The sequence below is a fragment of the Hermetia illucens genome, chromosome 4 (genome assembly GCF_905115235.1).
Source record: "Hermetia illucens chromosome 4, iHerIll2.2.curated.20191125, whole genome shotgun sequence".
Taxonomy (NCBI): Eukaryota; Metazoa; Arthropoda; class Insecta; order Diptera; family Stratiomyidae; genus Hermetia; species Hermetia illucens.
Genome location: NC_051852.1, coordinates 11228682 through 11242336, shown reverse-complemented (window position 1 = coordinate 11242336; position 13655 = coordinate 11228682). Strand labels below are relative to the sequence as shown.

The following is a 13655-nucleotide window of genomic DNA, read 5'->3' as shown; positions in this document are numbered from 1 at the left end:
GGCGCGAGATCGTGGGCTGCACATCAATGAAGGCACGACAAAATATATGGTGGCAACGTCAGCACCGAAGACGAATCAACCAATAACATCAAACCGCACTGCTCAAACACGAAGAAGAATAAGGATAGGAGAATACAACTTTGAGACCGTTGACAATTTCTCCTATCTAGGGTCGAAAATCACAACCGATAACAGCTACGATGATGAAATCCCCGCACGGTTGTTATCCGCCAACAGAGCCTATTTCAGCTTACAAAGACTGTTCCGCTCGAAACGTCTCTCCATAGGGTCAAAGCTCTTACTGTACAAGACAATGATGTTGCCAGTCCTCATGTATTCCTCGGAAACTTGGGTTCTTAACAAGAAAAATTGCAAACTCTTGGCCGCGTTCGAGAGGCGAATCCTCCGAAGAATTTTTGGCCCCCTACATGAGGATGGACGATTCCATAGCCTACACAATAACGAAATTTATGAGCGATACCATGACCGTCCGGTTGTGGATAAAATCCGGCTCAATAGGTTACGGTGGGCGGGTCACTTAATCCGTATGGATGAGGATGATCCCACCCGGAAAGTCTATAAGGCCAATATCTATGGTAGAAAAAGAAGACGAGGCAGACTCTGCCTAAGATGGAGCGATGACGTAGGTCAGGACGCCAGACAGCTTTTAGGGATATCGAATTGGTGGACCTCGACGCAAAACCGGGATGTCTGGAGTTCCTTATCAAGACAGGCCTAGACCGGATACCGGTTGTTGCGCCGTTGATGATGATGATGATGATGCTCCTCCAAGTACAACATTAGCAAATCATGAGGAGATGCTAGACACCTTGGTGTTGGATGCTAGGGACCAGAGCCCCAAAATCATTGCTGGCGATTTCAATGCGTGGGCCTTAGACTGTGGAAGTCTTGCTTGAAACCTTCGCGGAGCAGAACATCGTACTAACCAACGTTGGATACGTGCCCACCTTCCGAGGCAGAGGGCTAGGCTTAATCGTCAATCTAACCTACCTCAGTACACCGTTGACGAGAGCGGTGGTCTGGCGGGTGAGTGAACATTACATCTTTCTCGACTTCAGGAACGAAGGGGGCGACAGTCGAGTGAACAACAGAAGCGGAAAAACCAGGATACCTGGGTGGTCCATTGGAGCCTTTGAGGAACGTTCCTGGCGGCTTTAGAAGGAAGTTACGATCCGAAGGGAACGGCGCTGGAAAAAGTGAGCCAGTTATGTCAACGGGTAATTTAGACATGCGAATCTACAATGACGCGACGCAAGTTCCATCACAGTAGAAAACCAAACTACTGATGGAAACAGGAAATCTGGCTATCGAGAGTATCGTGTCTGCTAGCGAGGAAGTTTTGCAAAAGGATCAGCCGGAAGCCAGAACATCGGCACTCGGAGAAGGAATCCCACGATCTTCGAAGTAGCCTTAAGAAGCCTATACGGGAAAGTAAGAGAAATTAGTACAAGCAGTTGTGCCTCGATGCAAACACGAACTCGTGGGCGTTGCTTACAAAGTTGTAATGAACAAGATTCGTGGACAAAAATCACCGCAAGTGACGTGCCCGAGACTCTTGTTCAAAATAATCGCAATTCTTTTCCCAAAACTGCAAGAAAGTGGACTTCAACCACCGGTTACCGAGGGGGAACTACGGGAGATCTGTGGACGAATTGGGGATAATAAGGCTCCGGGATTGGATGGGATTCCGAACAAACAAACAATTAGGCCGGCATGGTCCACAAGTGCATTTGAATCGTGCATGGTGAAAGGCGTGTTTCCCACGCAGTGGAAAAGGCAGAAGTTGGTTCTGCTATCGAAGCCCTGAAAATCACTCGGCGCCCCCTCTTCATATCGCCTTATCTGTCTTTTAGGCACCATGGGGAAGATGGAGAGGGTGATATACAACAGGCTGCTTCCGTTCGTCAAGTTAGGGGGTGGTCTATATCGGAGCGGCATTATGAGTTTCGTAGAGCCCGGTCCACAGTAGATGCCATTACACTGATCGTAGACTTGGCCCGGGAGGCATTTGCCGCTGGTATGTGCTGCGCGGTGGTGATACTGGATGTCAAGATTGCCTTTAATCTTTGCTTTAATTTGAATTATGGGCACGCTGGCTAAACTGAGTGCTGGTTACTTAGTCCGAATAAATGAGAGATACTTTTCGGAGAGACTTCTTTGGTACGAGATGGACGACGGGCCGAAGGAATATATTTTGACAGCAGGTGTTCCCCAAGGCTCCGTACTGGGGCCCCTGATGTAAAACATAATATATGATGGAGTGCCTGACCTTCGCGTGCCAAAGAGGGCAACATTGTTTGGTAAACACATCTCTAACAAAGATGATGCCTAATATTGGAAGGGTAAAATCTTCTCTGCTTATCGCAGAGATGGTGAAATCCATCCTCCTATATACAGTTCCTGTCTGGGTGTGCGCACTGGATAAAACAGTGAGCCAGGGAAGTGTAAGTTCGGCATACCGGCCAATCGCGCTGAGGGTGTGTAGTGCATATAGGACTGTATCCGGTGAGGCAGTGTGTGTCATCTCGGGGATGATTCCTTTGAATCTTCTAGCGAATGGGACACACTTTCTTCACCGAAGAAGGAAAACGAATCCGGCCGAAGTGACTGCGGGCTTCCGAAAAGCCGCTAGCAAGGGGCCATACAGGGGATGGCAGCAACGCTGGAAAAATTCTGAAAAAGGCCGCTGGACCCATACATTGATCCCGTATACTGAACTCGGTGGATAAATTAAGTACTTCCATCGCTTCGGATTAGATGAGTCCCTAAACTGTCCCGAATGCACCGCCTCACCCGAGGCCTTGGAGCATGTTATATTCCTTTGTCCGAAGTCCGCAAATAAAAAAGAAAGGTTAAACGATGCCCTCAACGCAGTTATCGGATCCCACAATTTCATGGATTGGAATTCTATTAAACTTCGTTTTATTGTACTTTTAGTCCAGCGCCTGCCACCACACAATAGAACTGTACGTTACGATGGGACGTTCCATGACTGAATACATCCAGAGAACCATCCTCGACCGAAGACTCCATTTTTTTGCAAAGGCCCTCATGCAGGTTTCTCAGTTTTAGGTTCAATCTCTAATTTAGCTCGAGATCGAACATTGAACCCAGATACCTTACATTGGAGAAAAGAACAAATCATTGTTCATTTAGCGGCAGGAGGTGGATTTCGGATATCCTTGTTTTGGTGGTTTATGGCATCAATTCTATTTCGGTTGGATTTCTGCCGAGTCCGCATCTTGCGACCCACAGAAAAACCTTTCCCAACGCTTCTTCCTAGATGTCACCCATAATGGGAAAAATATCCTTGACACCAATATCACCTTCACATCCGTACATTACTATCAACCAGAGCACTGGTGAGAAGACGGCACCTTGGGGCGTGCCTGTGCTCACAGCTCTGGTCAAGTGGCTACCTCTCAGATTAGGTTGGATTATGCTAGTTCTTAGCATAGGTATTATCCAATGCGTAAGATACCCCTCCAATGGCGTTGGTACTAACGTTGTTGAATGTTCCTGTATACCCAGAAAAGCATTTACGGTATATTGCTTGTAGTGTAGCGACCGCTCAACCGTGCCAGATTCCTCGTGGAGAGCGGTTTCTGTGGATTTGCCATGCGCTCCAAGATCTTCAACACCAAAGAGACGAGGCGTGGCTATACCTGTCAGCTTTCGGTAGGAAAACCACGCGTGTGTGTCTCCAAGACTGTGGTATAAGGTGATACCAATATCGTGGCCAATGGGGAGCTTGGTCTTTAGTATTCGAACTCTGAATACCTTGGATACCTTCAGTTTCAAATAAGACCCTTACCCTGGGGGCGAGCTAGACGAAATACCTCGGGAAATGTGGGCATTCCCCACGGACTATGCCACACGCAAGCTGAACTTCACGAGAAACTTTGCTGTGGACTTTCCAACCAGGGCAAAGTGCAAGGTTATGAGTCAGAATTCTTTACTGATGGATCAAAGATGGTCTGTGGAGTCGGTGCGAGGGTTTTCTCGAATACACACAGTGTATTCGAGTCGTATTGTCTTTCAGGTTTCGCCAGTGTATTCCAAGCGGAAGTACTGGAGACATTGAACATTTGTCGATGGCTGGAGCGAGATCCAAGCCCCAGGCGTAACGTAGCCATTCTGACCGACAGCCAAGCGGCCATCAAGGCCTTGTACTCAGCGACGACATCCTCCAGACTGGTGGGGCAGTGCAGAGACGCGCTGAACCGTCTGGGCGGTACACTCAAGGTCACCCTGCTTTGGGCTCCCAGGCACAAGAACATTGAGGGGAATGAGCGGCTTGACGGATTGGCTAGGCCAGGCTCTTGGCAGCCCTTCGATGAATACAGTCGGTGTTTCGCTGGCGGCTGTCGTGGGCCGAGTCTACTCGCACTAGCTAGCAGCCGCGGGCCTAAGATGGCGAAGGCTTGCGAGCTGTGCCAAGTCAAGGAGAATTTGACCCGCTTATACAGGCGGGCGGCAGGATAATTTCCTTTTTTCAAAACTCAATAAAAACTATTGTATGCATCGGAAAATATTTATTTATTTTTTATAATGTAGGTACTTGTCTAAAGTTTTTATTTACATTGTTTTGAAGATCAAATCTGTTAGGTAACGTCCCCCATTCTCCATACATTGCGTAAACCGATTTTTGGCGTTTGTCATGACTCTTGTTAGCATAGCAGGTGTTATGTTGGCAATTTCTTCTTGGATGTTGGTCTTCAAATCTTGTAGGGTTCTTCGACGGTTCACATAAACACGGGATTTCAAAAAACCCCATAGAAAAAATCACAAGGGGACAGATCGGGAGAGCGTGCCGGCCATTCCAAATCGCCTCTAATTGATATAAGGCGCTCTGGAAAGTGTTCCCTCAAAACAGCCATCGATGCTCTTGAAGTGTGTGCTGTTGCACTGTCTTGTTGGAACCAAGTGTCCCCCAGATCCAAATTTTCTAGCCGTGGGAAAAAAAATCGGTAGCATGTTTACATACCGGTCCGAATTCACTGTCACTGTAACCTCATTTTCCTTAAAAAACCAGAGACCAATAATTCCAGCTGAGGAAATTGCACACCACACTGTGACTTTGGGTGAATGCAAAGGCTTTTGATGCAATTCTCGAGGGTTGGTGTCAGCCCAGTAGCGCATGTTTTGTTTGTTAACCGACCCACACAAATGAAAATGGGCTTCATCGCTAAAAAAAACAATAGCACCCTCGGAAACGGCATCGAGAAGAAGCTCACACGCGTTCATCCGAGAATTGAAGTCACGTTCTGAAAGTTCCTGCACTATCGCCATCTTATAGGGATGAAAATGAAGATCATCACGAAGAATTCTTCTCACAGAACGATCGGATAGTCCAAGGGCAGATGCGTGTTTGCGCGCAGAACGACGTGGCGATCGCAACATTGACGCTCTCACTGCTTCAATGTTTTCAGGTGATCTAACGGGTCGAGGGACTCCAGTTCTTCCTTTTGTCGCACTTACAGTTTGTCTGAATGTAGTGACCCATGTAACAATTGATTTGCGGTCTGGGACGGGAGCCAACGGGGCTAAATTAAAGCGATTCCGAAATGCACGCTGTGTTGCAATAACCGAACATCCGCTTGAAAAGTAAACCTTAACGGCAAAGGCACGTTCTTCACTATTCCAACGCATGATGGCGACTAAACCGTGTCGGGACAAAACTTTACAGTATCCCCTCTTGAACGAGACCACTAGCGCTCCGCTATGACATCAACTAACTGAGTGGCGCGCATTTTAAAAAAAGAAGTTATGCTGCCGCACCCTGTAGCATAGCCCGATCACGAGAGCTCCTGTGCCAGACGAGTGCAAATGCATTCAAGATTTCGGCGGTCTGCACGGGGCACTGGCCCATAGGGGACCATGCCGCTAGGCTCGGCATACCCTACAACTCGCATTGCCGAAGCCACGGAGAAGGAAGGGAAACCCTCATGCGCTTTCTCTGCGATTGCCCAGCTCTTGCTACAGTCAGGCTACGGGCACTGGGTAAACGATTCTTTGGAGACCTCAGAGATTTCTAGCTGCAAGGTAGGAGAGCTGCTTTCCTTCGTGAATGCTACGGGCTGGTTCTGAAGATCCGAGCCGGCTAGACTCCGCCTGCCTGCTCCCATAACAGCAGTCACGGTCTTAGGAGTTTGTGGCATCAAAACGGCGCATCACAGCGCTAATTGGGCTCCTCGGAGCGGCCATTGATACCTACCTACCTACCATTAAAGGATATCTTACGCCATTGTACCTAGCGAAAAATATAGAGAATCCCCTCGTCCATCGAGAATCCCCAAGATAAAACAGCTTCGATATAAAAAATAATTCAAAAGTTTTATTCTCTCTCAAATATCAACGATTTTCAGCAATGTTAAATCACTGACTGATAACTTTTCCATATTGGAAGATTCTTTTCTATCAACTTTTAGTGGGAAAAACTAACATATAACGTTCGTAATAAAAATATTCTTTAGGTATAAAAAAACACATTTTGATGCAAAATATATCCTTAATTCAAACTTACGTGGCTGAGCCATTTAATCCGATCATTTTCGAATTACGCGACACTTTTTCTTGTTATTTACATGGATTTGATTTTGTTTGGTATTTCAAGTATTCACTTTACAGTAATATTCTTACGTTCAGAATAGATCTGAAGGCAACAATAAATAAATAAAATAACTTCTTATTCTAATTTAGCGCTAGATAAAGTCTTTCATTCACGTCCAAAAGGACGAAAATGCTTAAACATGGAACGATTTGTAAAGGAAGTAATGGACTTTGTCATGTCTTCAAATTACGTAAATTGTTTGATTGATAACTCTGGAAGCGAATGCAGGAACTTTATGCGGTTACAAGGGAGTTTCCACGTAGCCCCGGCTTAAAAATTCGTGTTCCTTGCTCTTCTTCTTAGTTGGGTTGGTTCGGATCCATTTGTGATTGGTAGAACGAATTCGCTTCACTCTCTAGTTCTAGCTTAATTCGAGCAACCGTTTCGATTCGATTGCTCCTTTCTTGGCGACTGATCCAATTCTGCAATTCGATCTTCTCCATGGAATCTATCCTTTGGTTGAACAGGTCATGTTGGCCGTAATTTGTATATCCAGCTTCCAACTTGCTCAACACCAGCCCGTTGGAGAATCTCAGGAGCATTTCCATGAACCTGCGTTCGTTTTCGACATTTTTGTTGAGCCGATACGCGTTTTCTTCGATCTTATGGAACAGGTTGTAGTGAGCTACGAGAGCGTTGTGCGTAGCGAAGTTCATTTCACAGTGTCTGCAGCCATATGGGTCCACGTGTTTCCGAATGTGTTGAATGGCTCGCAGTTCCGTTTCGAAGAAGACTTTGCACTGGTTGCATCCGTAAAGGAGCTTTTTAAAAGCGCAACGAACTGGGGCCATGTTAGGCAATAAGGCGTGGGCCATCCCTATATGGGTCTTACAAGACACCTCGTCCAAGTAAATGTGGTCGCAACCGGAACACCTTTCAACCTCCGCCAGCTGTCCATTCCCCACTTTCAGCAACTCCTCGAGGAATTCCTGGTCCAAGTAGTCGAAGGATGAATGCATTTGCATAGGCAACATAGCATGCTCCAATTCACAGTGTCTCTTCAGATCCTTAATATCTGAATATTCAAACATACATTCTGCGCACTTCTTGTGGTTGTTCGCCTCACGTGTGATGAATACATCATTCGGATGCGTGCTGGAATGGTGGATTTTCAACTCCGCAAAGGAAGCAGTTGTGTTGCAATAGGCGCACAAAAGCTTCTTGGTTATCCGATAATGCACTGAGCTATCAAGGTGTTCTGCTCGAACATGAGTACGAAGTTTCGCGAAACAATCACTCTTCCAACCGCAATACATACAAAAGAGAAATACATCAGCTGGGGTTCGTTGATAGTTTCCACATGTCGGCGGTGGGACTGGAGCACTTACAGGCACAAGTGGAGGAAGCTGCACTAGCTGATTTGCATTCTGCATGTCATTGGCGACATCTTGACGAAGGAGTTTCTCGACCGGGACAAGTTTCAATCGAGGCGTATGTTCTTCTTTCGGTTTTACTGGAGCTTCCTCTACAGTTGTCGAATTTTCAGCCGGTCCTGGTTCAGCCGATTTCGTACACTTGTCCTCTGCTGGTTCAGGCGATATAGCTGTTTTCTTTCTTTTCGCATCATCCTCACCTGGTTTGGACATGTTTCTTCGTTTAACGCACTTTATTCGAATCCTTTTAAGATTTGGCTTCGGTTTCGAATCGCTCCCTTCATCTAATTTTCGCTTTCGATCGCTTTCTTGTTGACCATAAGTTTCAGTAGGTTCAGCTGATGATTCGTCAGGAGTTTTTCGTTCAGATTTGTCTGTGGTACTTGCTGTGGTGTTTTGGTCGGCAGTGCTAGCCGTACTCATTGGCTGCTCTACAGGGACATCTGGGGAGACTTCAGGCGGTGGGTCACTACTTTCAATAAGCAATTCAAAGGGTGACAAGTTCTGTACCCATTTACCGCCTGCTGGAAGGAACACACTTCGAATGCGTATTTTGGCCTCTTCCGAGTGAGCTTTCTTCCCATGTGTCTCAACCGCCTGCAATGTGTTATCAAAGAATGGGCACATATCGCATTTGAACCGCACATTCAGCTGGTGCAGTTCCTTCATATGAATAAAGAAATCGTCACACTCAGTCAACACAGCTTCACAGAGGGTACATTTGTAACTATCCTCAGGACTTCTAACGTTTTTACTGTAAAGAATCTCAATTTTGGTCTTAGTTCCATTTGTGCTTCTGGTATGCAATGTCGATGTTACGAAATTGTACGGATGGCAAGCGCTGATATGATCCAGGACACTGGAACGCTTATAATGATAATAATTGCAAACATTGCAGACAACAATTGTGGGCCCGTGATATTGTAGATGCTTCCGAATTCGACTGATTTTCAGCTGAGCACTGCACAATGTGTACGGACAATGGGCACAGGAATACATTCCGCTCATGATGATCAGATGCCGTTCTGAGATGTGCTGTTCTAGGTCATCATCCGTCTTTGCAACGAACGGACAACTATCGATATTACAACTGAGCCGGGAGTCGAGCGAAACAAACACGGGAATAGTGGTCACCTCTTTTTGATCGATCGGCGATTCTGGGCGTTCATTCTTCATGTCATCGGCCGTTTCCAAGGAATCGGTTGCGTCAAGTTTCTTCCTCAGAACGTTTACCATCGCCTCAACGACATCAGCATTGTTGTTACGTGGCATTGCGACAAAAATTCGACTTTCTTGATCGCTAAACACCCGGTTCCATTCCTTGTCCTTCGTCAAATACACGAAAACATTGCTCTGTGAGCTATGCATTGATTTCAGATGTTCAATTGCGGTAATTTGGGATGCATTGCTCTCCCCGCAAAAGAAGCATAAATACCGATGCCGTTGATGTAGGGTTGTATGTATACGAATCTGATTCATGGCCACTATCACATTGCAGTGTGGACATCGATAAATCGGCTCCTTCTTGTTACCTCTATGGACATTGATGTGTGTGTCAAACTGGCTGAAATTTTCAAACGTCCCTTGACACTTTGGAAATCCGCATTTGTACAGTCGTTTACCAACCAGACCCGTAGGATTCAGGACCGCTCCCACTAATTGGTCCAATTCGCTTGTGACTTCTGTTTTGATGATGTCCGGTTCCATCCCCTCAGCAATCTTCTTCATGTACGTCTCGACGTCATTGTAATCAATAGCTGCCTCGCCAAACATTTGCCGGATTCGTGTATTCAAAAGAACTGGATCAGCCCCACTGTTCACTGCCTCTATCGTATCAGGCAGAAATGTGGCCAAATCCTTCGATTCAAATTTGCTTTTGTTGACTTTGCCTCCAATGTAGACCAAACTGGTGGTCTTTACTGATGTTATGTCGACAGTGTCCTGAGCCTGTGGAAGAGTTCCGATTATTGTATAATTCATGGTACCAATAAGGAATAAAGGCTGTTGAAATTAATCTACATATAAGTTTCACGTATTAAATAAAAAATGACCCTTGTGCAGACAGGTCTCTGTGGGTAGGGAGGTCGTGTAGAACTCTATGTTTTCGGAATAGGGTACAACTTACAAGTGTAAATATCTCAGGATTCAAGAGGCGCTAGGATTGCCACCTTTTCAGATGTCCGTATTCACTGGACTGAGCAAGGAATGGGGCCAATTTATGGGAACAATTGGAGTTGTCATTCACTCGAACTACAAATGGTGTGGACCTCGCTCAAGCACCTCGAAGGGGCCCTCGTAAACTAGCTGCAGCGGCTTCCGTCCAGATTAAGACAAGCGTGCACGATCGCTGAACGATGCCACGTTTTTCGGGTAGTTGGTAAGTGGTCGTTGCCTCAGCTTCCGCACTGCATCCTTGAGCAGACACAACAATCTTCTGGTGTCAAGGCCTAACCTAATGTCCAGTACAGAATTGCTAGGGAGTCTCAGGTTCTCCCCGTATACTAGCTCCGCGGGACTTCCAACAAATTCTTCGCTATTGACTGTCCGGTGGTCAAGCAGAATGACCAAGAAAAGCCATCTTGGGCCATTATATCGGTCATCAGCGTCTTTCAAGCATCCCCATGGACGGCGGGTAATACGCAGTTGTCCGTGGCGTTTGAAAGCAAGAGAAAAGGACTCGAACTGCATTGTCTGGTCGGTGATTAAAACAGTGAATAGAGTGCATCGGCAAAAGAGGTGATCAGAGGATCACCGTCATCCTTTGGATGAGTGTGAGGCAATAGCTGAAACCGTTCAAGTCTCACAGAAGGCCAATTAAATCGAGATGGATTATATCCAGACACGTGTTCAATGTCGGAAATGAACTGGCTGATAAGGCTTAGCTCCCAAAGTTGGCGAGGGAACGCTTTGTCGGGCTTCTGTTTCAAAGTAAAGCTTTTAGTTCACTCAATTGCCTAGACGCTTAATATTGCATTATCCTAAGAGCTGTAGTTCGGTTGAACGGGGTTCAGCTGCTTGGAAAAGAAACCTCTGCAAGATTTAGTTCATCTTTTGAAGAAGGACTAGGGGTGCAGTTTGCTGAGGAAATGTCAGAAGTGTAGAACAGCCTCTGGGGAGCCCACAATCAGGCGAGAGCCTTTGGTCGTTGGCCCAGTCAAATAAGCGCTAAGGATCGATTAATAGTGGCCTTGTAGCAGCCTTGGACAAGTAACGGCGATAGAAATTTTACATGCCCAAGGAGCTTCCCAGATTCTTAGCTATTTCCGGAAGCGGGAAGCTCGGAAATGCTTGCACTTTGACTATGTCCGGTCGCGGTTACACGAATTTGCATTTTTTAAGAGACGTTGAAAAATGCATTCGAGGCACTCTAAATACTTGGACTCACAGGAAGACGCGATCAGAACACGATCCAAATAAACGAAACAAACAGTCATATACACACAAAGCTATCCTAGCGAGCAAAAAAGAGCCCGAAATATGTACATATTGTGTTTTTCGGAATGGATTGGATTTAGGGACCATATGCAATGGCGAAGACCGGAAGCCGTCTGAAGGTCTGCAAAAGAAGTTCTTCGAGGTCTTTCCGCACAACTGCGATGGTAATGGGTGCACTTTAGAAGGGGCTCAGAGAGACTGCTCTCGATCATGCTGTGTGGTATTTTTGAATAAATGCGCGAATGTGTGATTGCCGTTTCGGAAGGCGGATCTAGATTTTGTTGTGTCAGGCGAAACCTCGCCAACCACGAGTCGCGCGTAGACCCCGTGAATTTTGTTGGCAATAGTCTATGTCAGTAGCAGGAGAGAGGAGCAGAGGAAATCGCTAAAAGCTTTGAATATAAGCCGAGTGGGAGCGCAGTCGACTGTCCTTGCGAAAGTCGAAGAGGAAAGACTTATCAGGAAATACGTGGCAATTGTGAAATGTACGTGGCCTGCAACGTTCCTCCAAAAGAACTTAAGCAAAGGCGTGGAAAACGGGGAACTCCTGGATCACATTTCCTTTTATAGGCAGACATGGCAAGTAATAGAAGATGCACGAAAAACAGAAGCAACGGCACCTCCTACTGAGAGAAATGAATTCCCGGATCGCATATATTCTGCTGCAGAGCGAACTGGGAAAAAAAGAAAGGCGCATCTGAAGTAGGCTTTCCAGATCTCCAGAGTCTAAAAGAAGAAAGCAAAGATGGACAACAGGCAACACGCTGTGCCGTCAGAAAACCGTCTGAAGTTAACGCGCACATGAATGGCGGAGCACCAAAAGAGAACTAAAACGCCAGCTCTACTTAAACTTTTGTGAAAGTTCACAGCGAAATCCGTTATAGAGCGCAGCAGAAGTAGCTTCAATGAGAAAAACGAAGGATGGTGAAGTCCTTGCGAAATCAGGACCGAAAACAACAAGTAAACTTACTCTCTGTGAGGCGCCAAGGAGCTCTGGTTTCTAGTCTAGAACCCACGTACTCTCTGGAATTTCGAGATGTTCACTGCCTCACAGAAAAGACTGAAGTAGAAGCAGGACAGTATCCAGAGGTGACCCATGCCCGGATTGATGTGACAGCGTTGCATATACTACGGGCCCGCGGCGGTGTGCAGTCTTCAGAGCAGAATTAGAAAGAGCTAGGACACGGTTAGCATGATCCGCATCTTATAAATCAATATGGGGTGGGGGGGGGTGGTGGTGACTTCAATTACGACTACGAAGAAAGTATTCCCGAAATAACCTTCATTTCAGAGTTATTGGTGTGTACTAATCTGGGGAAAATGAACAATAGGAGATTCGACGAAGTTCTTGGAACAGGTGGAGCTGCGCTGGAGGACATTTCGGCGGTGGCGGCGCTGCAACTGACATTGTCGTAAATTCAGTTATAAACCTAACAACGAAAGCCTACGGAGCTTCCATGCCCAAGGAGGGCACCAAGTTTTGGCAAACTTTCTATGCATTGGTGGACGGCGGAAATGATCGAGCTCCGGAGGGAGTGCGACAAACTCCGCCGCTTTATACAACGTTTAAAACACCGGGAAGAGGCATGTAGTATAAAGACAGTACAAATCGGAAAAGAAGGGACCCCGCAGCGCGCTGCAGCTAGCTGGACGCTAAATAAGTGGCAACTCTGGACTGCAAGGCGCATTGGCAGTTTAGGTGTGTGGCTGAATCGAAAGCATGGTTCGACTGACCTGCTGGCGAAAGAAATTCCCTGATCCGAAAGCCCTCCAAGGCGAGAGCTGGTTCGAACACATGCGACAAACGGTTCCAGTTAGTTTTCTGACGACCGGAAGGTTTTTAGCTAGGAGTCAGATAGCGTACCGTTACGGGAGTCCCAGCGCTCTGTATGAATAATGCCCCACGACGGTATCCAACCTGACCCAGACAAGGTTGAGGCGATTTAGAGTTTTCCACTACCAACCACGGTGAAGGATCTGCGAAGGTTCTTGGGAATGTTAATTCCCCCTCCCCCCCCCCTTGCGACCGCACTTAGACAAAAACCCGAACCCGACAAAGCAGCGTTTCCCCGCCAACTTCAGCAAGTTATATCGGCCAGTTTACTTCTGATGTCCGACTCCTGTTTGAAAAAGACAACGTAGTTGCTGATGCTTTGTCTCGAATCTCAGAGGTCACAGTCCCCGCCGCGTTCGATTATACGGCAATCGCCGAG

General features: G+C 46.6%; 1 protein-coding gene across 1 annotated transcript in view; it reads right to left on the bottom strand.

Moving 5' to 3' along the window:
- Nucleotides 1-6338: 6338 nt before the first annotated feature.
- LOC119656264 overlaps nucleotides 6339-13655 on the bottom strand; it is a 97831-nt gene continuing 90514 nt past the window's right edge. Inside the window, exon 11 of the mRNA XM_038062685.1 lies at nucleotides 6339-9954. Within this exon, the coding sequence (XP_037918613.1) occupies nucleotides 6934-9954 (3021 nt within the window). The 3' untranslated portion in view covers nucleotides 6339-6933. The remainder of the gene's footprint in view (nucleotides 9955-13655) is intronic.